The 26,603-nt window shown below is 43.6% G+C and overlaps 1 protein-coding gene across 1 annotated transcript in view; it reads left to right on the top strand.

Moving 5' to 3' along the window:
* The window catches only part of notch1b (notch receptor 1b), a 41,409-nt gene extending 15,359 nt beyond the window's left edge, over positions 1–26,050 (top strand). Inside the window, exons 5-34 of the mRNA XM_070903673.1 lie at positions 355–477; positions 585–818; positions 1,723–1,878; positions 2,299–2,484; positions 3,104–3,217; positions 6,659–6,772; positions 6,955–7,188; positions 7,275–7,385; positions 9,163–9,355; positions 9,762–9,907; positions 10,066–10,179; positions 10,928–11,047; positions 11,610–11,762; positions 11,861–12,089; positions 12,625–12,826; positions 13,210–13,363; positions 13,538–13,722; positions 14,338–14,470; positions 15,397–15,654; positions 16,145–16,257; positions 16,887–17,458; positions 18,137–18,571; positions 18,706–18,854; positions 20,975–21,188; positions 21,520–21,610; positions 21,853–22,018; positions 23,309–23,607; positions 24,083–24,230; positions 24,348–24,445; positions 24,569–26,050. Of these exons, the coding sequence (XP_070759774.1) occupies positions 355–477; positions 585–818; positions 1,723–1,878; positions 2,299–2,484; positions 3,104–3,217; positions 6,659–6,772; positions 6,955–7,188; positions 7,275–7,385; positions 9,163–9,355; positions 9,762–9,907; positions 10,066–10,179; positions 10,928–11,047; positions 11,610–11,762; positions 11,861–12,089; positions 12,625–12,826; positions 13,210–13,363; positions 13,538–13,722; positions 14,338–14,470; positions 15,397–15,654; positions 16,145–16,257; positions 16,887–17,458; positions 18,137–18,571; positions 18,706–18,854; positions 20,975–21,188; positions 21,520–21,610; positions 21,853–22,018; positions 23,309–23,607; positions 24,083–24,230; positions 24,348–24,445; positions 24,569–25,945 (6,821 nt within the window). The 3' untranslated portion in view covers positions 25,946–26,050. The remainder of the gene's footprint in view (positions 1–354; positions 478–584; positions 819–1,722; positions 1,879–2,298; positions 2,485–3,103; positions 3,218–6,658; positions 6,773–6,954; positions 7,189–7,274; positions 7,386–9,162; positions 9,356–9,761; positions 9,908–10,065; positions 10,180–10,927; positions 11,048–11,609; positions 11,763–11,860; positions 12,090–12,624; positions 12,827–13,209; positions 13,364–13,537; positions 13,723–14,337; positions 14,471–15,396; positions 15,655–16,144; positions 16,258–16,886; positions 17,459–18,136; positions 18,572–18,705; positions 18,855–20,974; positions 21,189–21,519; positions 21,611–21,852; positions 22,019–23,308; positions 23,608–24,082; positions 24,231–24,347; positions 24,446–24,568) is intronic.
* Positions 26,051–26,603: the final 553 nt, after the last annotated feature.

Here is a 26,603-nt window from a genome sequence, read left to right as displayed (position 1 = left end):
AAAGTCATGTACTGGTTTTTAGTTTCACTTTATAACATGCCACATGTACAGTCCAGTGGTGGTACAGCCTTGTGTAACTGTATAGCAGAGTTACACAAGAGGCAGCGTTAGGCAGAGTTATTACATGGTGAGATACCCACAGACCTCAAGAGGGTACAGCTGCCTTCTTTCTTGGGAGGAAAAAGACAGTTGACCACATTTAACTGTAGAGGAGTTTCACTCCCTTTGTTGTAAATGAGAGCTTTTTGTTTCAAACAAGGAGAAACGAGAAACTGAAAATGTAAAGTAGAAATTACACAGTGAAAGAAACTAATTCTTGGGAGTTTGTTACTTATATTTCTCCCTTTGTTTCAGGTTTTACAGGTAAAAACTGCAACCACAACATTGATGACTGTCCAAGTCATGAGTGCCAGAATGGAGGGACATGTGTAGACGGAGTCAACACCTACAACTGCCAGTGTAAACCGGAATTTACAGGTTTGTAAAGTGACGATCCAGGACTTCATGTTCCAGGCGCAGAAGAGAAGTGTTTTGGGATACAAACCAACTTCCCTTTAATCCTCTGACCCCTGGTCCTCCCACAGGTCAGCTCTGCACAGAGGACGTCAATGAGTGCCAGCTGATGCCCAACGCCTGCCAAAATGGCGGCACGTGCCACAACACCTACGGCAGCTACCAGTGTGTGTGTGTGAACGGCTGGACTGGAGACGACTGCAGTGAGAACATCGACGACTGTGCCAGTGCTGCCTGCCACCAAGGATCCACCTGTCATGACCGCGTGGCTTCTTTCTATTGCGAATGCCCCCATGGACGCACAGGTATTTACATGTTTGCTTGTAAGGAAATGGTTTTATTTTAAAATGCATCAGCATTATAAGCTTAAATTCTGTAGATTGACTGTCTTTGACAAAATGGCATTGTGTTGTTGGGTGTGAAGGAAGTTACAAATTAAAATTAAAATTAAAAGTGCTCCATCCAGAAAAAGAGACGTTGTTTTTTGCAGGTTATAGATGAACTTCTCACTGCCATTTTAAGAGGCCAACGTGATGACGTCTGTTAGTTTATTTTACCTGAGGGACGTCTTTTTAACCTCCTTTTTCTTCCCCAAATAAAATGAAATCTTTGACGTAAATTTGGTGCTGTTTCAGAGAAAAAACATGTTGCCATGTGTACTTATATTAGGGCATCTGTTGAATACTAGATAGTGTACTTTGACTTGGGTTTAAAGTCACTGGTCCAATTTTGAAAGACTTGCAGTTCATAAAATCAGCCTAATAAAGTTTAAAAGAGTAGTCCGCTGATTTAGCATTACAAACTTTTTTACTCACGATGGACAGTTTAGAAAAAAAGAACAAAATCGATACTGCAGAACCAACGATACTATCTTTTTTTGTTCCACACATTCTTCTTCCATGTCAAAACCTGGTGCTTACATTACCCACAATGCAACTCGACAGCCAACAGTTCTGGCTAACCCAAACCTTAACCAAACTAACCAACTGCGACAACAAGTACAAGCCAATCAGACTTCCAGGGACCTGGGGTGGGAAAAAAACAATGCCCAACAGTTTGATATGCTAGAAGCTGCTAATGTAGCTTTGAGCCAAGTGACATCACCTGAAGCTACAAAAGGCTTTATACAGTTTCCCTTTTAACTGATAGAAGTGATGCGAGGATGTTCAGTCCAGTATTATAAAGTCCATCGTCTGTATTGTGTACTAGGACTGCTGTGCCAGCTGGACGACGCCTGCATCAGCAACCCTTGTCAGAAAGGCTCCAACTGTGACACCAACCCCGTCACCGGAAACCACATCTGCACCTGCCCGTCGGGATACTTCGGCGCTTCCTGCGATCAGGATGTTGATGAGTGCTCACTGGGTAAAACTCACACCACCAAAACTCTCTGTGTGTTGTCTGAGTGATTGAGGACACACTTCAAATGTCGCTATCTCAGGGAGCTGTTTAACTAAACCACTGTCATGAAAGCTTTTCAATCATCACTCATGCTTTCGTAACTCTTTTATACAAGCCACAATACAAGCTCATTCTTTCCTGTTATTATGGAGACCTTGTTATCCATAATTGTGCCCATAAGCACAGTAAATAACACCCCCAGAGGTATTATTGCCATAATCACACACAGCTGAGGCTTTGGTTTGGCTTCGTCAAACAACATTAAACCACCCAAATCATCTCATTGTCATGTCTTTACTGTCAAATTGCTCCTTGTTAGGTCTTGTAGGTACACGACGGCCTGTTAAAGTAAAGTAAAGTTAAAGTATTAATCTGTTTAAACAGGTTCCAACCCGTGCGAGCACGCAGGCAAGTGTATAAACACCAAGGGTTCGTTCCAGTGTAAGTGCCAGCGGGGTTACGTGGGGCCGCGCTGCGAGCTGGACATCAACGAGTGCATGTCCAACCCCTGTATGAATGAGGCCACCTGCCTGGACCAAATAGGAGACTTCCACTGTATCTGCATGCCAGGTAAGACTTAGACCAGAAATTGTGATACTCGGGTATTGGACCATATGTCTTCTTTTTGTCTTTTCATGTATTATACTTTTCAAATGTTAGGATTTTCTCTGTTTTATATCATTGTCAAGTGAAAATCTTTGGCTTTTGGTATCTGTATCAACTAAACAATTATCGCTTAATCTTAAAAATCGAGCTGAAGCGGTTAATTGATTCGTCAATCGCCAGAAAATTACCAGCAGCTGTTTTTATGATCGAACAATCGTAATAAAGTCATTTTTCAAACGAAAATGCCAAATGTTCTCGTCCTAGCTTCTCAATTTGAGGAATTTGATGCTTTTCTTTGTCTTATGTGACTCTAAACTGAATATCTCGAGGTTGTTGGTTGCACAAAACAAGCAATTTGATGACGTCACCTTAAACTTAACATAAATTATGATGGCCATTTTCCACTATGATTAATCGATTAAGGAAAGAATTGCTAATTGCAGTCCTACTCCTGTTTATATAGCCACTGTGTGTAATCTAAATCCGTTACAGCAGCATATAACAGCAGTGTGAAAATGTTTCTCACTGTGTCTCTGTTTAACCAATCCATCTCCCTCCTGGTCCTCCCTCGCTAATTGGCCAGGTTACGAAGGGGAGTTCTGCGAGATCGATACGGACGAGTGCGCCAACAGCCCCTGCCTGAACAACGGCAAGTGTATCGACAAGATCAACGCCTTCCACTGCCAGTGCCCCACAGGTGAGGCTGCCGTGCTGCTGCAGAGGAGGAGGGGGGGGGGTGGAGGGGGAGGAGGCGTGGGGCCAGGGGGCACAGAGGTCGATCTCTCTCTCTCTCTCTCTCTCTCTCTCTCTCTCTCTCTCTCTCTATACCTCACTCTCTCTCAAATACAAACACACAAACACCTTTCTGGACGGGCACTAATCCCAGCCCTGAGGCAGGCTTACGCAGGCCCGGGTAGCCCCGAACGAACACAGCAGTCGAAGACGAGAGGGGGAAAAAAATCTATAGGGAAGGGCTTGAGGAAGTTTGAACTTTTTAAATAAGTTTCTTATCCCTTTTGCAAAGTCTGATGAGTGAGCAGAAACTTGTGGATCTAAACAAGACTTTTGAATGTGACTGGGAACAAGGGAGAGCTAATAATAGCAGGCAGCGCTGCTACTACGCTACATAAAATGACATTCTCTGTGTTGTGGTGGCAAATGAGGTTGTCGTTTGGTCTATTTTGAGCAGCTAGTTGTACAAGAGGTATTGATGGGGTTTTTTCATGTGTGAAGGAATGCAAGTATTGAATCTTGGATAGAGACGAAAAGAGAGAAAAGAAGAAAGCAAAGGAACGATCTTCAAACTCCCCTAATGTGTTTTTTAGTTTTGCATTCTTTCAGCGGGATCATTGAGGTGGAAGTGATTTTTTTTCTTTTTCGTTCTTTCTTTTCGGGGAGGAAAATAGCGAAGCTCTGAGTCGGGTGGATCAAAGGCGGCCTGGGTGGAGAGAGGCAGGATTCCTCCTGTTGAGAGAAAAAAGAAAGGAATAAGGAAAGACGTAAAGAAAGAAAGAAAGACAGAAAGAGAGAGAGAGAGAGACACTCCAACAAGGAAGCTTTAGAATTAATAGAGACAGGGTACAAGAGGGAACACAAGAGCTTAACGCCTAAGAAAACTGTGTGTGACAGAGAGAGAGGGTTATGTGAGGAAGCAGCACAAAGTGGTGGTGGGGAAAGTGTTTTTTTTAGGAGGGTAAATGGAGGGAAAGGAGGGGGGTTTGAGACGCATAGACCGTTATGCTGAAACAGGAAGGGAGGGGTAAAGAAGGGGAAGGGGTCTTAACCGCCCTGCTTGAGATGTAAATTTGTCCCCGTTGCGAGCCAGGCCCGAGGCGAGGGTCCCCTCTTATTATTTCTGTACATGGAATAGCCATGGAAACCCCACTGAGAGCCATTGAAATGTCTGATTCCAGCAGTCTCGGGATAAATCCCTCTTTGGCTGCTGAGGTGCATGATGCGGGTGTGTGTGTGTGCCCCTGTGCATGCTTGCATTTCTGCTTCACCTTTTGTGTGTGTATGCATATGTGTGCATCTGGGTAAGAAATTCTTTCAGAGAGTTTTTTTCTTCTTTTTTTCCAGCCTTTGATTTCAGTGAGGAGTGCATTTTTGGGGCTCTGTAACTGAACTGTGAAGAAACTTAACTTCTGCTTCGCATCTTGGCAAAAAGAAAAAACACTCAATTTGAAGCGCTGAGGTTTGTTGCGGCTGGAAACTGGCAGCGTTGCTCACAGAAGAGACTGTTGTTATTTTCCCCTCTCGGTCTGCAAACAGCTGATCTTCCACTTTTTGATTATTGAAGTTTCTTCTTTCTTCTTCTTCTGATTTTGGCTTTGTTTTGTTTATTGTTGATTCAGTAGTTTGTGTGTGGTTAGCTTTTCATTTCTAGGGCAGTGCAGTCTGTGTAGTGCCAAAACCTTATTATGTCTCAGGCTGCATACCTCGTAGTGAGTCCAAAGCTCAAACAAATCACCTGTGGTCACATAAAAACACACTGAAATGAAAAAGATATGGTCATTACTGACATTTTTGGCACCACTTCCTAATAAGGAAATAAAAGGTTGTAACGGCTTATTAATGATATTAAGATATGTACACACTCATACAAACACTTTAGTCAGAAAATTTCAGGGGCTCAGAGGAAGAGAAAGTTCTTCAAATTCCTGTGAGATAAAAAAATCTGGCTTATAATGGCATTAATGATGGTTAATACATACTTTAATAACGCTTTAGTTTGAAGCCATAAATAAAAACACCTTTTGGGTTGCCAGGTTGACAAATTGGATCTGGTCCAAAAGCCATTTATTAATACCCTATTAAGCATTTATTAATGATTACCTGCATTTATAACTGCATGATTACCAAAGAGAAAAGATAAACACCAGCGAAAGGGATTTTTTCACAACCCAACTCCCTAAAAATGTGTTCTTATTAATATCTTATGACTGATCTATTAAGCATTAGTTAATTATACATTTACCAATAATAATACATTATTTATGACTCATAAACAGGGCCTTATTAGAAAGTGTCAGTGTTGTGAAAAAAAATCCCTTTGACTGGTGTTTATTCTTTCTCTTCTCTTTAATAATACTGTTCAATACAGTTCATTAATCAGTTTGTCACAACCTGGCAACCCAATAGTTGTTGTTATTAACATTTTAAAAGTGAACTATAAAGCATTAATAACTTATTTATCAACCATTCATGAAGAAGCCCCTGATGTTTTCACAGTCTGTATGTGTTTATGTACATATGTGTATAACTGTAAACACACATACTGTATATGCATGCCTCCACTGTTGCAGTCCTCCTGCTTATGATTGCAGTCCAGTCAGAAAACAGTGAATGGTTCTAGCAAAGTCCACTGGGAGAAATCAGCTCGCCGCCAGCCACACAAACACTTCCTCACTGGATTAGTCTTTTTAGTTTCATCCACCTGTGTGTTCCTGTGGTGGAGGAGAGGGCGTAGAACTTTATCTGTTCATCAGACAACATCCTACTATTCTTTGGGCTGTACCACCATGAGACAGAGGGGAGACGAGAAGAAAAAAATATCTGAGATGAGAATAACTCCAGGAAAAAGGGAGAGAGCCCGCTGGTTGATTTTGAATGAATAGTGGAGGGTCAAAGGTCAAGCTGGTTTCTTTTTAGAGGCGGGAAGAGAGTGGAGGGGGTAGTGGAGAGAGGGTGAAAGCAAGACAGGAGAATGCGCATTGTGATGGAAAAGTTTTGGGGGACAAAGGAGGCAACGGGCTCAGTTTGGCGTTGCGTTGAGCAGACAAGCCCTCCTTTGTCTCTCACCCCTCAGTCAGGAGGCCTCGCAACTTTCATTCTTCCCTCATTTCTTTCCCTCTCTCCCTCCCCCCGCTTTAAACGAATTGGTTCCCCCACTCTCCCTTCTGCTTTTGGAGTCGTGCTGAAAAGAAGTGAAAGGGGAAAATAGAGAGTTTGTAGTGTTGTGCAGTTGTTAATTAACATGCAGATTTCTGATTCGTTGAGAGCTCTTATAGTGCGGGCTCAGGATTATGAGTGGGACTGGTTTGAAATGGTGAGAACACAGTAGCCATGTCTGTACACACACACACACACTCCTTCATGCTCACATGCACACAGTAACACCCTCTTGTTGTTTTTCCAGGCTTCACTGGGAACCTTTGCCAGATAGACATCGACGAGTGTGCCAGCACGCCGTGCAAAAACGGCGCCAAGTGCACAGACGGACCCAACAAGTACACCTGCGAGTGCACTGAAGGTATACAAGTTTTGACAACAGCTGAAAAGGTTTAACAAAAGCTGAAATTATAGAGTAGCAACTTTTAACAAAAAGGGAGTGGAAAGTGGGAATTGTAGAAAGAGAACAAACCAGTGAAATACACCCTAGCAAGGTAATAAAAATGAGTGCTTCAGTTAAAAAGAAAACAACTCTTTTGCCAGGTTACACTGGGAGGCACTGTGAGACGGACATCAACGAGTGTTACTCTGACCCGTGCCACTACGGTACCTGCATCGACGGCCTGGCCTCATTCAGCTGCCACTGTAACCCTGGATACACCGGCCGGCTGTGTGAGACCAACATCAACGAGTGTCTGAGCCAGCCGTGCAGGAACGGAGGCACCTGCCAGGACCGAGAGAACGCCTACATCTGCAGCTGCCCCAAAGGGACCACAGGTAGCCGCCACTCACATACAAACAGAGACGCAAACTTTACTTTTTTTTCTGACATTCAATGTTACTGAAAGCAATTTTTCTCATAGGAATCAACTGTGAAATCAACATTGACGACTGCAAGAGCAATCCCTGTGACTATGGGACCTGCATCGACAAGATCAATGGCTACGAGTGTGCCTGTGAACCCGGCTACACGGGTAAGCAACTCGCACACGAGAGTTGGTCATATTATTGCTCAGTCTTGAAACATGTGGCTGTGATATATCAGAGGATTCAGCTCTTTGCCATCTTCTCTCTACAAAAGCGTGGAGTAGAAACATTTACTGCGTCCCAAAAATGGAGCAGGAAGATGTGAATTGTAGGAAGAGGGGGAAAAAAAGTAAGCCTGTAAGATGCACTAAATTTCAATTTGTATTCATAACCTTGACCAACAAGAACAGCCAGTCACACAAAAGCACATACCCACAAATAGCATCAGAAACAATCACAGACTCACAGAGACTCTGTCTCTCTGTAAAATGTCCAAATACAAGCAAGTTGACTTTTCTTCATCGTCTTTGCATGAATGTTGATGTTTTGTTATTGCCAAAGCTAAATTACATATAACTGAATACTAGACAATAAATACTTCAAACTGAACTAAAGAGGAGACTTGTGTGTATATACATATGCAAGCATAGCTATTTTGCTGCTTTCTCCTAAGATATAGGGAAGTTTATGTGGTGGAATTAAATCATTGCAGACCTTCAATTTGCAGAAAGGCTTTCTGCGACTGTCAAGTTATTTTAAAACAGGTTAAACATGGCTGCCGTCTCAGGTGACCAGCAGACAAAATGTAGTGTTTAAGGTGCAGGATTTGGAGGTTTGAACGTATGGATGGAGGAGTGTGGGTCTTGCTGGGGAGGGTGACAGATGGCGAGCGAGTGAGCACGCTCCTCTGAGGCTCGACCGGTGTCACTTTCCAGCTCCACCCTGTCCCCAACCTGCTGCTGTTAGGACACGCAAGCTGCCCTCCCATACAAAGAGAGGACACACACACACACTCTGGCACACACGGTCACCTGGGAGCAGGAGAAAAGATTCCCTGAAAGATTCCTGAAAGTTGAGCTTTTAAAAGCTTGGAAGCCGGTCCCTGCTTTAAAGCTAAATGGGCTGCCTTTATGTTATGCATGGCACCAGGCTGAATGGCGTCAACGCTTCAAGTGGCCGACAATAGGGGACTTAAAACCCCTCATGTTTCTGGAAATTGATACATTCACTGCACTGGGATATAGACTTCATTGTGTAGTGGCTTTGTCTGTTGCTGTGTGAGTCTGCGTTGTGTGTTTAAAATAATGCTTAAAATAGCAAAGCCACTTCTCTGTGTATACTCCAATAAAGATATTTTGTGATGTGATTACGTAATTTAAAGGAATAGTTTGACATTTTTATTCATTTCTTGCTGAAAGTTAGATCAGTACCACTTTTATATCTTTAAATATATATAAACAGCCAGGAGGCAGTTAGCTTACGTTAGTCTAAAGACTGGAAAAAAGAAAATGAAACCATGTCGCTAACGGGGGGGATATGTGCTGGACTACCTCTCGGCCAGGATCATTGACCTCCTTCCTGGCTAGACAAGACTCCAGGAAGTCACTGCACCCAGCCAAGAAATAGTCCAGCATATATGCCCACGTAATGCACTTTGGTTTTTGTATGGCTCAAACAAACAAGATGCAACATGTTGATTAGTGAGCTTTAGAGGTGCTGGTATCCTTTGGACAAAGCCAGGCTAGCTGTTTCCCCGTGTTTTCAGTCTTTATGCTAAGCTAAGCTAATCGACTGCTGGCTCCAGCTGCATATTTAGTGTAAAAGTGGCATCAGTCTTCTTGTCTTTCATCAAGTAAGCAAATAAACATATTTCACAAAACGGAGAACTATACGATTGCTTCAGGACTCCTCCAGAGATATAAAGTATCTTCTGCTTTCTTTTAGGCACCATGTGTAACATCAACATCGACGAGTGTGCCATCAACCCATGCCACAATGGCGGCACCTGTATCGATGGCATCAACAGCTTCACCTGCGTGTGTCCAGAAGGTTACCATGACGCCACCTGCTTCTCCCAGGTCAACGAGTGCCTCAGCAATCCCTGCATCCACGGCCACTGTGACGACAAGATCAATGGGTGAGGCAGTCTACAAACTGGTACAAGACGTTAGAATTTATGCTACAATGTGTGGCACTTTTGAAACTTTTGAAAGCATTAAAAGAAAGATCCACTTAAAATACACTGTAAAACATCTTGTTATCCAATTCAAACCTCGAGCACATTGCATTTATGTGTTGGTTGTGTGTTGTTTTGATTCCTAATTCCACATATTTGTGAGGATGTAATGAAATAAAAGGAATAATATCAATATTCTCATATAACTCTGATCAAAGAATAATTAAAGGAGATTAAGAATGTGACACGTTACACGCCAGCTTTCAGTACTTGACAGTTTTTGATACTTGATGCTTGATGTTGAGGTTCAGTACTCAGCCCTACAAATTTGTCACTGAGATTTTCCCATGTTTTCCTCCCCTGCCAGCTATAAATGCCTGTGTGATTCAGGCTGGAGCGGTAAAAACTGCGACATCAACAATAATGAGTGTGAATCCAACCCGTGCATGAATGGAGGCACCTGCAAGGACATGACCAGCGGATACGTTTGCACCTGTCGCATGGGCTTCACTGGTCAGTATTTGTGTTGCGTGGGATGAGTGTGTGTCGACGTTTTGCCTCGTATAGCGCGTGTTTGTTATCCAAACCTCTCTTCCCTCCAGACCACTTGACTGTTGACCTTCAACTTAAACTGAAGTGTGTGTCATATATTTTTTCCGTTTTAACCTCAGGCCCAAACTGCCAGACCAACATCAATGAATGTGCCTCCAACCCGTGCCTCAACCAGGGGACGTGCATTGACGACGTCGCAGGCTACAAGTGCAACTGTATCCTGCCTTACACGGGTATGAAAATATTATTGAAAATATTTTATACGCCCATGTGTTGGCCTGGTGTTCTGGCATTTCCTTGCTGGGGGGCAGTTTCCACAGTCTGTGTACTTTAAGTTGTTGGGCAAAGAGGAAAAACGTGCGACGGGTGAAGTAACTGTCGAGTAAAGTTCAACAGCAAGACTTCCTCAGGGCTCAAAGACACTAAACCTCTCACTCACTCTGCTTCTCTGTGATACCCAAGCATCCTTGATAAGAGAGCTGGAAAATATTTTCATGTCATCTCACTTATTATTTGACAAAACAGATAATGATGGAAAGGCTAAGGGCAAATTTTCTTGTATTTGTCGAGTCGTCTTTTTGGAAAAATCCACAGGACTTTGAATAATAAAAGGCCTTTGCTTGTGCCGGGGTGGGAACGGGGTGCTTGACACATTTCCTGTTTGCCTGCTTCCTGTCTCACAGAACAGCAAATGGCTTCACAATGGCCGGAAACTGGAGCCGGCTTCCTGTACGAGCCGTGTGTTATGGAAACAGATAGGGAAATGTCTCCGCAGGCCTCTACCACTGACAGAACCTGGCTAAAATCTTCTGATAGCACTGATTGAAAGATGATTCTGTGTCCATTTGGGTTGGGTTATCTCCAAGTTCATGACTCCTACATGATATCACACAGTGAAAGTTAATGATAACACAGTTTGTAATTCATTTGGATTAAAGGTGTGCTTTAATAGAAGTGTTGTTGTGTTTGTGTGTGTTACAGGAGAGAACTGTGAAACCTTGATGGCCCCCTGCAGCTCCAAGCCCTGTAAGCACGGAGGGATGTGTCAGGAGTCGGAGGACTATCAGAGCTTCTCCTGCGTCTGTCCTGAAGGATGGCAAGGTAAACATTAATGTCTGCATACCTGTGTGTCCTACAGGAACTAGTTATGTCTAATGTTCAGCCGAAAGGTTGTACAGTTCTGCTTTCTGCCCATGTTAGAGTACACAACTCCAGTTTCTGTTACATTTAAAATGGTAAAATTTATGTTTCAGATATATGTGTATTTTTTCAAGCACTCACTTGCAAAAATGCTGGAATGAATGAAAAACATTTTGAATGGGTCCAGAGCTGAGTTTTTGTTTTTTTTCTCTTTTTGGATACTTTCACATTTTTTTGCATTTGTGTGTTGTGTGTGTATGGATGAATGTGTATTTATATGGGTTAGAATATGAACATCAAATGAGCTTTACTGGCATGACAGATCAGAAAGTCTACATTGCCAACTCACTCATTAGAACCATTCACTTACTTAATTTCTTACTTACACACTTACTTATTCTCCCTCCTTGGAATCACTCACGTGTTGTCTTACCTTCCTGTTACCCATGTGTATGTGTTTTGTGCCACCATTCAAAGAAGAGGTGAAATTTATTCTTTGTCTTCCTCTTTCCACCCCTCCAAGGCCAAACATGTGAGGTGGACATCAAAGAGTGTGTGAAGAATCCTTGTCGCAATGGAGCAACCTGCCAGAACACTTTGGGCAGTTACCGCTGTGGCTGCAAACTAGGCTTCACCGGACGCAACTGCGAAACCAACGTCGATGACTGCAAGCCCAGTACGTTCTCCAGTCTCGCTTAATGAATATACTGTAGACAAACCAAAAGCTGCACGTAGCAAAGACCTCAAGTCAAATGCTTATCCCTCCTCCCGCAGACCCCTGCAGCAACGGAGGCCTCTGTAAGGACGAGGTGAGCGGCTTCCTGTGTACCTGCCTGCCCGGCTTTCGGGGCACAAAGTGCGAGGAGGACATCAACGAGTGTGAGAGCAACCCGTGTAAGAACGGAGCCAACTGCACCGACTGCGTCAACAGCTACACCTGCACCTGCCCGCCCGGCTTCAGTGGAATCCACTGCGAAAATAACACCCCCGACTGCACTGAGAGGTACAGAGTGTTAAATTAAGTTTCTCAAACTATCAAGAGCTCAGAGTATCATATTCAAACCCCACAGCTTTTATTTTAAGAGATAAGACAGACAGGCACAGATTGGTGAATAGGGCATCTGTTCAGATCAACAGGTTCACTTTTATCCACTTGTTAACGTGGACCCCATTTTCTTGTCCACCACTGCCCCCTCTGGTGGAGTATTGATGTACACCAGCTGTACATCAGCATCTCTTATGTTGCAGATGTCCCATAAACATGAACCCTAAATGAGCCTGTAACTGTAGAGTTGTTTGTTAAAATGCCAAGACTGGTTTTCTTCAACATCATCAAATGTGTATGTTTGAATATGAAGTAGGGCATTGCTGGAAAAAGTATTTGTTCTTAGTTAACTTTCTGTGGACAAATCAGATGTGGATTTGTAATGAGAGTTTTATAGATTTGCTCTCCTCTTCTGTTCTTCCTAAAAAGCTGCAAAATACTTTCATTTTGTTGAATTTCATACAACTTTCGTATCTTTAATTTTTTTCTGCAGCTCCTGCTTCAATGGCGGCAGCTGTGAGGATGGCATCAACACATTCACATGTTTATGCCCGCCGGGCTTCACTGGGAGCTACTGCCAGCATGACATCAACGAGTGTGACTCCAAACCCTGTCTGAACGGCGGCACCTGCCAGGACAGCTACGGCACCTACAAGTGTACCTGCCCACATGGATACACCGGACTCAACTGTCAGGTACGAGGACAGAGAGGGGCTTCAGGTTGAGTTGACCTGTTTTACTGCACTTTTCTTGTCAAGTGTTATACAGTATTCCAGTACACATTGATTTGGTTATTTGCAGGTCAAAAGATGTCTATTTGTCAGGTAAAAGCTGATATTAATGTGGTTGAAGATCTTTAGGATACTTACTGTATAGCTGTTGTTTCTACAGCCTTTGATTCCTATATTCCACTGTGTAATTAAGATCTGCTGAACACTGAAAAACCATATAATTAGCTCCATTTTAACCTCGACTTTTATTCTTCTTTTGATCTGCAAATCACCTAATCAAGGCTTACTGGGATATTTGAATCGGTAAAAGTGATTTCAGGTCGATCTTGTGTGTTTGCACCTTTCAGAACTTGGTTCGTTGGTGCGACTCGTCACCCTGTAAGAACGGGGGAACTTGCTGGCAGAGGGGGACCACCTATAGCTGCGAGTGTGAGACCGGCTGGACGGGGCTTTATTGTGACGTCCCAAGTGTCTCCTGTGAGGTGGCGGCCAAACAGAGAGGTAAGATGGGAGGTACCTGGGTTTTAAAATCCTCTGTGCTCCTGTGTGTTTCTTTATGTGTTCTTTTACATATTAAGATCACAATATCATACTGAGTGTGAATGAGTGTGTTGGTGAAAATGTATGCAGTCCAAACACAACCCTAAAGCCCACCGTCTCATCCCCTCGGTGCAGGAGTCGATGTTGCCCATCTGTGTCGTAACTCGGGTCAGTGTCTGGACGCAGGAAACGTTCACAACTGCCTCTGCCAGCTTGGATATACCGGAAGTTACTGTGAGGAGCAGGTGGACGAATGCACACCAAACCCCTGCCAAAACGGAGCCACCTGTACTGACTTTTTAGGTGGATACACCTGCAAGGTAACAGTCCTGAAGAAAACGGTTTATCCAGTCGTTTGGATTTTAATGTAAAATGCTACTGAATATGAATTTAGAAATCATGTCATTGCAATCTTTTTTATGTTATACTTACAGGTCTAAATAGACTCATGATGTGTATAAACTCAAGGCATTTATAAGATTTGTATACAGTTACATATGTTATTTTACCTTTTATAGTAACTTGAAAATGAAAATCAGCCCAATCATGCAGTTTCTTTTAATTTAATTTTGATTTTGATAGCAAATTGAGTCTTAAATGCCAGTCCACTTGGCATTTTAAAGGTCCTTTTACATTATCTAACTTTTTTAAATCTCAAACCTCAGTTTTGTATCATGAATTTGTTGAAATGCCTGGCAGCAGGCATTCCTAATGAAGAGGCCTGTTTATAAATAGAAGACAAACAGCTTGGTTATGTTAATCTCCTCTGGTATAAAGGATCTGCTGGCCTTGGCAGGATGGAGGCCAGAAAACCGCCAGGTAAACAAAACCCATCTTTGTTTCATGTCAGACATTGATTAAACTTTCCCCTCTCTTCTTCTTTTCTTCCTCTTTCTTTTCGTCTTCTCCTCTCTCTTGTTCCTACCTTCTCCCAGTGCATGCCAGGATACGTGGGGACCAACTGCTCTGACGAGATCAATGAATGTTTCTCCCAGCCGTGCCAGAACGGGGGCACCTGCATTGACCTGATCAATACCTACAAATGCTCCTGTCCCCGGGGAACCCAAGGTCAGCGGACCCCACGCAACACTCCTCCACACCACTCTGCCTCTCCATCCTCTCCTCCTTGTCTCCACGCTTCATTAATTAGGGCTTAACAGCAGCCAGGGCATGTCTGAAAACTCCTCCTCCTGTCTTGCCTCCATCCCTTCCTCTACTTGTCAAATACGCCATTGATTTTTCCCTCAGACGTGAAGAGAGTGTGTGTTGTAGGTCAGCCCAAAGTGCCAGCGGACTTAGGCGTATCCCAAAAAAGCCAACATGTTGTTGGAGGAAACTAAAACAACGTCAGCGGCTTTGACATAAAGAAAATCTTGTTTCTTTTTTAGATTTGAGGGCAGGACACCATTGAAATTCTGTTTATTTGGGACTCTTTATGAGTCTCTATTTGTATTTCTGTGTTTCATTTCTGGACACCTCAACTTTTTCCAATCTTTGTTCTTCAGGCTGTATAATAGTGCTTGATATAAGATGTCAGACACACATTAACATAATGACCTCCATATCCAATTTCCGCACACCTGACATAGCCGTATTTCTTTGTAATTTTTTACCAATTCTTACTGGATTTTTACTTTTAAAATCAATAACATTTAACATAAACCACAAGCAACGCAGAGAGAGACAAAGAATTTCAAATGACTAAAGTCTTTAAGAATAATTTAACTTTAAACCAAATTTTATGTCCCTATATCCAAAAGTCGCCCCTGAAAGAGGACACTTTTCAAAAAAGGTACTTTTGCAATGAAAGTGAACAGAAAAATGGGGAGAAAATGGTTATACCAAGTAGAATACATCACATTATCACAGAGGAGCTCCTGTAATGAGTTGAACGTCACAGATGAAATGCTGCAAAAACATCAAGGATTAAAACATTTCTAAACTATTGAAAACTGACATAACTTGTCCTTCCTCCCCTGCCATACCTCCCTCAGGTGTGCACTGTGAGATCAACATGGACGACTGCAACCCGTTCACCGACCCAGTCACCAAAGAGCCCAAGTGTTTCAACAAAGGGAAGTGTGTGGATCGAGTGGGAGGCTACCACTGCATCTGCCCTGCAGGGTACGTAGGCGAGCGCTGCGAGGGAGACGTCAATGAGTGTCTCTCCAACCCCTGCGACCCGCGGGGCACGCACAGCTGCATCCAGCTCACCAACAACTACCGCTGCGAGTGTCGCACCGGATACACAGGTACGCAGCATCAGGGGGGAAACTTGTCAGCCGTTTGATAATGTGTTTTTTTTCTTAGAAATTCCTCTGTTGAGGTTTGTATGTATAGCCATCGTTTTCGGTCAGTTAATGTTGCTTTTATGGGCCTGTAAAGATGTGATATTGAGCTGTACAACTAAACTGAACTCGAACTGAACCAATTAGGATTGACAGAAAATATATACGCAACTATTTTAATAATTGACAGAGAGCTTACAATAAGTCACTTTTCAAACCAAAATGCCAAACATCATTGTTCCAGCCTCTATTGTTAGTTGGACAAAAAACTTTTGGAAACTGGCTATTTTCTCACATTTTATTGGCCCAAATGATTAATCAAGTAAATAATAAAAAGAGATGAATCAATTATGAAAATAATAAATTGGGACCCTAAACTGAAATCATAGTGGAAAATGTTAAAAGAATTATGATTATGATTACATTATTAATGTTTTTTGTGTCTCCTCTGTAGGTCAACACTGTGACACTGTGTTTGATGGCTGTAAGGGAAAACCGTGTCGCAATGGAGGGACCTGTGCTGTCGCCAGTAACACTCCACACGGCTTCATCTGTAAATGTCCTCCTGTGAGTACATACACACTCCTGCACACACACTCCTGCACTCCTTTGTCACTTGTAAGGATATTGTATTAAACTACATTCGAAACCATGTAACTGCCTCATAACTTACCCTAAGTCTCATTCTAACCACAAGTAAACTCAGACACACACATGCTGGTCCTACCTGCAGAAGATGCACTGAATGAAAACACACAACTAGTCAAAGTTTTACTTTCATGGTTGGTTCTTTGTTGCTTCCTCACCTCTGACAGTCACCTGCACACATACTGACCAGTCCTGAAGGATTCTGTTGATTTTTAACTGTGATTTTCACTCAGATTTGATGTCCTCACACATCCAAAAGTTGTTGTGTGTCCTTCTTCAGGACGAAAGTTAAGACAGACCAAAACATTCACACCTACAGGCAATTTAGAGTTTGCAATTCACTTTACTTGCACATCTATGGAGCTATACAGTTACAACATGTAGGACCTGCTTGCTGTGGGGTGACAGTGCTAGTAACCTCTGAGCATCATGCCACTCTGCCGATAAACGTCTCTAACATATTGTGGATTAAGGCTTTTCACCTAGAGCAAATTATTACTTTTAAGAGTCAAAATGAACACAGATAAATTCCAAGATTCTTCTTACAGGGCTTTACTGGCTCCACGTGTGAATATGACGCCCAGGCCTGCGGCAGCTTCCACTGCCGAAATGGAGGCACATGTATCTCCGGCCACAAGAGTCCCAAGTGCCTGTGCACCCCGTCCTTCACTGGACCCGAGTGCCAGTATCCCACCGACAGCCCCTGTAATTCCAACCCCTGCTACAACGGTGGCACATGTGAATACACCACCGAGGCGCCGCACTACCACTGCGTGTGCCCCAACAACTTCAACGGCCTCCGATGCCACATCCTGGATTACAGCTTCGAGGGAGGGTTTGGCCACGATATCCTGCCGCCGCCGGAGGTGGAAGTCGCCTGCGATATCCCGCAGTGCGCGGACGCTAAGCACAACAAGTTCTGCGATGTGCTCTGTAACAACCACGCGTGCGGCTGGGACAACGGCGACTGCTCGCTCAACTTCGACGACCCGTGGAAGAACTGCTCTACCTCGCTGCAGTGCTGGCGATACTTCAACGATGGAAAGTGCGATTCGCAGTGTGACAACGCTGGATGTCTCTACGATGGGTTTGACTGCCAGAATCTGGAGGGACAGTGCAAGTGAGTGGTGTTTCTATCTGTAATTTAGACGAGTTTCGAATTAGAATTTAAAACTCGTGAGATTTCTGGAAATGTATCGATCTGGCCTAAGAAGAGCATCTTGATCTCATTTGATTTTCATTTATAATTTAAATGGAAAAATATAGAATTTTCAGACACAGTTTGCACAATTTTTTGATGTTTACCTCCTGAAAACATCCTGTATTTATCTAAAGCAACAATGGTTTTATTTTTCCAGGCCAGGATTTTAATTATTGTACAGAATCCAGAATTCAATATTTGATATAACATCTAACACCTTTTTGACTATATTGTTTACAATCAGGGTTGAAATGAAGAAATAAAAGAAACAGTTATATAGCGCTATATATCAGGTATACATACAGTGTGTATATACAGTATATATATATACACTCACACACATATACAGAAGCAATATATGTCATGTCCTGCTTCTGTTCTGAGCAGGACACTATTGAAATTGTGTTAATTTGTGAGTCCTTTAAAGTCTATATTTGTGTTTCTGTGCTTCTGTGAGCTGTTTTGTTTTGGACTTCCTAAAATGTCATCGCTTTCTAAAGCTTCAGGCCATATAATAGCACTTAAAAAGGTGGTCATGACACATGACCACCTTTTGAATGAAAGAACCATACCCCTAACTTAATCTTTTTTCTTCAGTCCTCTGTATGACCAGTACTGCAAGGACCACTACGCTGATGGCCACTGCGACCAGGGCTGCAACAATGCTGAGTGCGAGTGGGACGGCTTGGACTGTGCCAATAACATGCCTGAGAAGCTCGCCTTAGGCCAGTTGGTCCTGGTGGTCCACATCAACCCCGAGCAGCTCCTCAACCACTCCTTCGGCTTCCTGCGCGAGCTGAGCCGCGTCCTCCGCACCAATGTGATATTCAGTAAGGACGCCAAGGGTGAGATGATGGTATACCCGTACTACGGGAACGAACACGAGCTGAAGAAGTACAACGTCAAGCGCTCAGTGGACACCTGGGCAGAGGTTCCTGGCAAGGTGCTGAACATGGTGAAGAGGAGCCTGTATGATGTAGCGGGCGGGAGCAGGAGGATGAGGAGGGAGCTGGATCACTTGCAGATCAAGGGGTTAGCAAAAATATTAAAAGAAACTATAGTGCATTTTCTTTAAGGATTTAGTGACAAAACTGGTTTTACCATGGACCATATTCAATCTTTTGATTCAACATGACCTCTGTATGTGCTTTCTCTTCTCCCTACAGTTCAGTCGTCCACTTGGAGGTGGACAACCGTCAGTGCTTCCTGCAGTCCACTGAGTGTTTCCAGAGCACCAATGATGCTGCAGCTTTCCTCGGGGCATTGGCCTCCAGTGGCAAACTGGATGTTCCCTACACCATCGAAGCTGTTTTTAGTGAGTCCATCTCATACAAGTCTGCATGAATCAAAGAAAATGTCTATATGAAATTATATCGGCCCTCAAACTGCTCAGTATTATATTTTTCTTTCTAGAAATCTCCATGAGTTAAAGGACCATGCCAGTGTGTTTACAGGTTTTAAATCCATAACTACAAATCTTTAATACTTTACATTTTTGCAGTTGCCCTACTATTTCAGGCATCCATTGGTTTTATTTTCATTTCTGTACGGTGTTAAAATCCATTAGCAGATTTGAGAAACTCGCCATTATAGTGGACGTCAAGTCATTATGAAAGCAGACTTTTCAAATCAATCTGCACTTAAACAATAAGTCTGGTGACATTCTGTACTTGTTTTACTGTCAGAAGGTCCATTGAAAAGACCAAAACCAACAATGAATGTATCCTACTAACAAGTATTGTCTGTGTATTCAAAGCCTGATGTATCTTATTCCAAACATGTAGTCCAAACACTATTTAAAGACGATTCACATATTGCAATGGGTGACATGTTCCTTCATCATGAGGAGCCTGGGCATTGTAGTTTATTTTGAGTCAATCCCGCATACACCATCCTGCTGCTGGAAATATTCAGTAGAGCACCAAACATGTATTAATCCCCTGCTGAAACTAGTCCCCAACAAATGCAGTGTTTTTTAGAAATGAAACTATATGTGTGTGTTTTTAAAGAGTTACATGTCAGTAGGAAGTGCTATTGAGAGACGGACTAACATATTGTTGGTTTTGGTCTTCATGGGATTTGTTTGCAACAACGAAAGTACAGAATATCACCAGCCTCATCCTTTAAACTGCTTTACCACCAACTACCATAAACAATAATGTAACTTTGACGCAGATTTGTCCTTGTTCTCTGTGACAGTTACTAATTGATTTGCTGCTGGGAATGTTTGGAAAAATCACAAAACCACAACTGAAAGGTTTGCTTAATGATAGTTGTCATGTAAAATAAATGTGATTTATAGTGAAGAGGCTAAAAGGTGTAAAAAAAAAACCAACCCAAAACACTGGAATGACCCTTTAAAGCCCATGCTCTCATGTCCACACATACTTATACACAAGTGGATAAGACACGTGCTCTTCCACACACACTCAAACTGAAAGTATCCGCCGCGGCCTCTGGTCGGGTCCTAACCCTAGCAGTCTTTGATTGTGTATTTGTTAATACAGCCGTGAACAAATGCAATTGTGAATCTCATGGCCTAAACAATCAATCCTTCCCTCAGTGTGTAAATCCACTGGCTTCAGGCTCCAAAATGGTTAATTGCTGCAAATCAACTCATCCAACCCCCTACTCACACAATGCAACACTCTCTATCTCTGTGTCTGTCTCTCTTCCTTTTCACAGACATGTACAAATATACGTTCACAGATAACACACTCTCACACACACACACACACACACACACACACACACACACACACACATGCACGCACACGTACTTCATCCCACAGTGTGAGGGGCTGCTGCAACCTTCACCTCGCTGAATGTAATACCAGGACTTAATGCATCTCTAAGGGTTTAGGTTGGGGGAGTTTATCATTTCAAAATCGTTAGTGGAAAAAAAAGAGAAGGGGAAAAATTGATCGGGAGTGTGCTAGAAGTTGGGAGTCTTTGTTATCTTGAAAATCCTAATAAATCCTTCGTCTTTACAGCTTAAAGCGCGTGCAGTAATTTGAAGTTCATTAATCCCCCTCCTTTTTTTCTCTTAAAGAAGAAATGGTAAAGTTGTCTCTTGGTACCCTGGGTTGAAAAGGGAGAGAGGAGGTGGTGGTGTTCTTTTTTCCCCCCTTTTTTCTTTTTTTTTATCCCGCCCCATCCCTTTTTTTCTCTTTTTTGATGAAAAGTGGTTAGCAATTCTGATTATTACTGAATAGATAGTAGAAGCTAGCTTCACAAACGCTGAGGATCGTCAGTCAGTTTCTGGTTCTTGCTGCTGGTTTGCGGTGTATTTTGGAGTGGGAACCGTGGGGCGAAGAAGAGACGGACTAACCCTGCTCGAACACTCGTTGATCCTGGGTATCCTTGTCTATCCTGCGCCGGTCTACGTCTGTTCCTCGGCCCCCGTCTTGACCATGTTGTCTCTTTTCCTACCAGGCGGTGTGGACCCCGAGCCTTCACCGGACCTCTACCCGATCTACTTGGTCCTGGGCGGCGTAGGGATACTGGCCTTCCTCGGAGTGGGGATGGTGGCTGCCCGAAAGCGCCGCCATGAGCAGGGGCGCCTCTGGCTCCCCGAAGGCTTCAAGACCACAGAGACCAGCAAGAAGAAGAGACGTGAGCCTGTCGGAGAGGATTCGGTGGGATTAAAGTAAGTTTCCGTTTATTCACCAGTGGCGCTCGGTGTCATTGGGTACCTGTTTCTTTGCGGGTCGGGTGAAGGGCTAGTTCTGAAGGATAAAATGGGTGTAACTGGTGATCAGTCAAATTTGGGAAAGGGGGATTTTGCCTGGATCATTAATGATAATGATATAGCAGGTTAAGGTGCGCATTAATTGACTTGTTGGGGCAGAGGGGTGGGGTATGGATTTAATCAATGCTTTTGTTTTTCGGCATTGCTGCACCATTCATGGTGAGTGGCTCAGAGGAGACGGAAGCAGTTGAGTACAAGGATTTTTACCGAGTTTTCTGCATCATCACAGGCCACTGAAAAACACCTCAGACATTTCACTCATGGATGACGCCCAGAATGAATGGGAAGAGGACGAACCTTCGGATGCGAAACGCTTCAGGGTAAGGAAACCGAAATATTACACACCAACAGAGCTTTTAAGGATTTGGGATTTTTTTTTCCAATTTCCTACAAAAACTAATTCTGGGATTTGAAAATTACTTTATCGTGCATTTTCAATTTTTCTGTTTTTGAATAATCTAAAATTAAGTTTAAATGCTTTTTTCTTATACTGTGATTTGATTTAAACTCAGCCTCTTGCGCTCAATTTCAGTCATCTGACCTCTTGCTGTCCCTGTTTTAGCAGTTCGACGAGCAGGCTATACTGGAGGTGGACGACCAGACGGACCACCGGCAGTGGACGCAGCAGCACCTGGACGCCGCTGACCTGCGCATCCCCTCCATTGCTCCCACACCCCCTCAGGGCGAGATTGAGAATGACTGCATGGATGTCAATGTCCGGGGACCAGGTGGGTGACCGAACACTTACTTACTCACTCGCTCAGAAAATCATAGGGAGTTTTGTGCCAACGCATGTGGGCAGAATCAGTGGACGGGGACCAAAATTTGGTTCAATTTCCTTCTGGGTGACTTGGTTGTCTTTATTGTTATAAACAATACATATTCTGAGATTTTACTAAAAATAATCCAATGTAATTGTTTCATCAGTCAGCATAGCTCTTAATTGAGTGGGAAAATATGTATGGAATCATTTTTCGGAAGAAATACTGACATTTGAGAAGAAAAATATGATATTTCTGTTACACAAAATTGGCTCTATTATTTGTTACTTTTAGTACTGCTTAGTTTCTTGATGACACTTTGATAGAACAACATATGTAAACAGTAAGGTTGTTACTTGTGAGAAGGGGTCACAAGAAGACAGTGATTTGGTTTAAAGGGTCACAAGTTTAAAAAGGTTGGGAAGGACAGATTGACTCATAACGTAACACATAACGTAATGGGTGTGTGTGTGTGTGTGTGTCTGGATTGATTTGTGCCTTTTCTGAGTGAACATTTCACATTTCTTGTGTGTGCGTTTTTGTGTGTGTGTGTGTGTAATCGGGCATGTAGGAGTTGCTAAAGCCCCATGTCCTCAGGGTAAAGGATCTTCTTCAAAGCAGCCGGCTGGAAGCCAGGCGCCTGGGGGGGAAACACTGATTCCTGATCAGATTAATCATTTGACCAGTAATGGGCCTCTGTTTTTCTTCTCCACATTATAAAAACCATTGAAGGCGTCAAATGCAAAAACCCAATTTTGTAGTAAGTGCCAAATTCCCTGAAGAACAGCTATGAAAAATCAAAGTAACGGGGTTAACAACTTGAGAGCACACTTTTTTCCCTGTTGTGGATCGATGCACTTGAATCGACCAAATCTGCGAGATCTGGGGCTTGCTATCCTTTTGAAGAGGAGAAAACCTATTCAAGTCTAACTGACTGAGCTGCCTCTCACAGTTAGATATTAATGCTTCGTTTTTGCTGCAGCCTAGCTTTCAGCAAGCCCCAGCCTCTATCCCCCTAGCTCCGCTTTCCCTCTGAAGCTCCTCCTGTGCCGGGGCCTTGATCAGAATCCATTATCGAAAGGTGATTCAGCCCAGGCAAAAGTGTCAAGTCCACATTCGATTTGTTTGTTGCTTTGTTTTGACCTGCCCGCTGCTTTGAAGTGTCTTTTTGTAGCAGTTACTGGGCCTGTGCTGTGCTGACCATGCAGTCTGTTACCTTCTTTCATATACCCCTCTCCGTCTCCACTCTCTGTCCAGATGGATTCACACCGCTGATGATTGCATCGTGTAGCGGTGGAGGTTTAGAAACAGGCAACAGCGAGGAGGAGGAGGACGCCTCTGCCAACGTGATCAACGACTTCATCTACCAGGGCGCTAACCTTCACAACCAGACTGACCGTACCGGTGAAACCGCTCTGCACCTGGCTGCCCGCTACGCTCGTTCTGACGCTGCCAAACGCTTGCTGGAGGCCAGCGCTGACGCCAACATCCAGGACAACATGGGCAGGACGCCTCTGCATGCTGCTGTGGCAGCTGATGCCCAGGGGGTGTTCCAGGTGGGTTATCATCTGCCTTATTTATTAACGTAATTATTAGTTAAAAGTATTAGTGCTGAAATTAGAAAAGGATTAGTCAATTTATCAGTCACAATTGTTTAAGTCATTTATCAAGCATCTGCTTTTCTTTGTTTTATATTTTTGTTAATTTAATATTGTTGGATTTAAGATTATTAGTCAGGCAATTTGAAGATATGACCTTGGGCTCTGGGAAATATTGATGGTCATTATTTTTTACTATTTTATGGACTAAAAAATAACAGTCAATTTACAATCAATTGTTACTTGCAGCCCTAAAAAGCTGTGAAACAATCTGTTTACTATTCCAGACCACAACTGCCAGCGATTAGAATTAGCCTACTTAAAATTACTCACAGAGTAAATTGTACATCCTGTACAACCTTTGAAGTATGAAATTTTGATTAAGTCAGTGGAATCATGTTTAAAAGGAGTAACCTGTTGTACATCTCTATAGATTCTGATAAGGAACCGTGCCACAGACTTGGATTCCCGCATGCATGATGGCACTACACCCCTGATCTTGGCTGCCAGGCTGGCAGTGGAGGGAATGGTGGAGGAGCTCATAAACTGTCACGCTGACGTCAATGCAATCGATGATTTTGGTAAAGTTTTATGCCACTTATATGGGCTTAATAATCATTACAATTTAGTGCCGAATGAAGCCTCAAATGCATCAAAAGAACACTTTTGATCTAATCAAGCTGTCTTCGTCTCTTCAGGTAAATCAGCTCTACATTGGGCCGCAGCAGTAAATAACGTGGAGGCTGCTATTGTGCTTCTCAAGAACGGTGCAAACAAGGACATGCAAAACAACAAGGTAAAACACTAAACTGTCTCTTCCTCCTCTTCTGTAAAACAATAGTGAAACATCTTTCCCAAACAACATTCCTCGCTCGTCTGTGAATCTCTTAACGTGTTGTCTCCTTTCTGTCTGCCTCAGGAGGAAACCCCTCTATTCTTGGCTGCCAGGGAAGGAAGCTACGAGACTGCCAAGGTCTTGCTGGACCACTTTGCTAACAGAGAAATAACTGACCACATGGACCGGCTACCCAGAGACATTGCACAGGAGAGAATGCATCACGACATTGTGCGGCTAATGGACGAGTACAACCTGGTACGGAGTCCTCACATGCACGGAGGGTCGCTCAGCACCACGTTGTCACCCCCTCTCTGCTCGCCCAACGGCTACCTGGGCGGCATAAAGCAGCCCCAGCCTCAAGGTCAAGGCCAGGGAAAAAAGGCACGCAAGCCCAGCACCAAGGGCATTGGCTGCAAGGACGGCAAAGACATGAAGGTGAAGAAGAAGAATTCACAGGATGGGAAGTCTGGGAATCTCCTGGACAGCTCAGCCGTTCTGTCACCAGTTGACTCATTGGAGTCTCCACACGGATATGTCTCTGATGTGGCCTCACCGCCCATGATGACCTCACCTTTCCAACAGTCGCCATCTGTATCCCTGAACCATCTGCAGGGTATGTCTGACCCACACCTAGCTGTAAACCACATGGTGATGCCAAACAAGCAGGAGCTGGCTCGAATGCAGTTTGACCCATTGCCTCCCCGTCTTACCCATCTGCCCGTGTCCGGCTCCAGTGGCCAGGGCGCCATAAACGGCCAGTGTGATTGGCTGTCCAGGATGCATGGCAACATGAGCCAGCCAGGCCAGTTCAACCCCATGAGAGGAGCTCCTGGCGGTCAGGGAGGTCTTCACCAGGGAGGGCAACACGGGATGATGACCTCCCTCCACAATGGCCACCCCACCACCAGCCTGTCTCAGATGATGAACTACCAGGGGATCCAGAGCACCAGGCTGGGTCCACAGCCCCACATCATGCAGCAGGCTCAGCAGATGCAGCAGATGCAGAACCTGCAGCAGCTCCAACAGCAGCAGCAACAACAACAGCAGAACATCCAGCTGCAGCACCAGAACTCAAACACGACCAGCAGCCAGAATTTCATCAGCGGGGATCTCAGTTCCCCGGAGCTCCAGCAGGGCACAGGCAACTCCAGCATGCCCATCCACACCATCGTGCCGCAGGAGACGCAGATTATGCCCTCCTCCATCAACCAGTCAATGCCAAGCACCCAGTTCCTCACCCCACCTTCCCAGCACAGCTATTCAGGCCCCATGGACAACACCCCGAACCATCAGGTCCAGGTGCCTGACCACCCCTTTCTGACCCCCTCCCCCGGCTCCCCTGATCAGTGGTCAAGTTCATCTCCTCATTCCAACATGTCCGACTGGTCAGAGGGCATTTCAAGTCCACCGACGAGCATGCAGTCTCAGATTGGACATATACCTGAACAGTTCAAATAAAAAGCTTGTATCTCTATGCCCAGATGAGCTGCTGTATATTTTTTTATAAAAAAGGCACTCTTTGTGAAAAAATAGAAAAAGGGCAAAGCTCTAAACACGATTTAATAGGACTTTTTATACGCTTTTATACTAACAGCAACATCTGTGTTTCATCCATTCTTTTTATTTATTAATGCCTTATTTATACGCATTGCCTGCTTACAGAAATTTCGGGGATCCATGGTGCTGGGTCATACGCAGGACAGAGAAAGTCCGTTAGAGAGACTCTTTTCTTTTAGTATTTCTTTTCTGCAGTCAAGCCTCAGCAAACACACTGGGTATTTATTTCCTTAAGAACTTTTAGTATTTGCTTTTTTTCATATGATTTCTCAATCTTTGTTTATATTTTGTTTTTTTTTGTATAATCTTGTTTATAAATAAACTCGTGATTAAGGGGCATTCTATAGAGCACATTTTAAATTTCAGTGTTATTTCAATTTGTCGTAAGTGTGGGAAATATTCTAGTCAGTCGATCATAAACAAGTTGTGAATGTTAACAGAACACATGTCCTGTATGTCATGCACAGGTCCTGTATGATGTAGGAGCTGTTTCCCACAATTTCCCCTTTTTAAATATCATGCAATTCTTAGTTACACTCTCTAGAGTTGTGTACATGTC

The sequence above is a fragment of the Enoplosus armatus genome, chromosome 4 (genome assembly GCF_043641665.1).
Source record: "Enoplosus armatus isolate fEnoArm2 chromosome 4, fEnoArm2.hap1, whole genome shotgun sequence".
Lineage (NCBI taxonomy): Eukaryota > Metazoa > Chordata > Actinopteri > Centrarchiformes > Enoplosidae > Enoplosus > Enoplosus armatus.
This window is presented reverse-complemented; position numbering and strand designations above follow the sequence as displayed.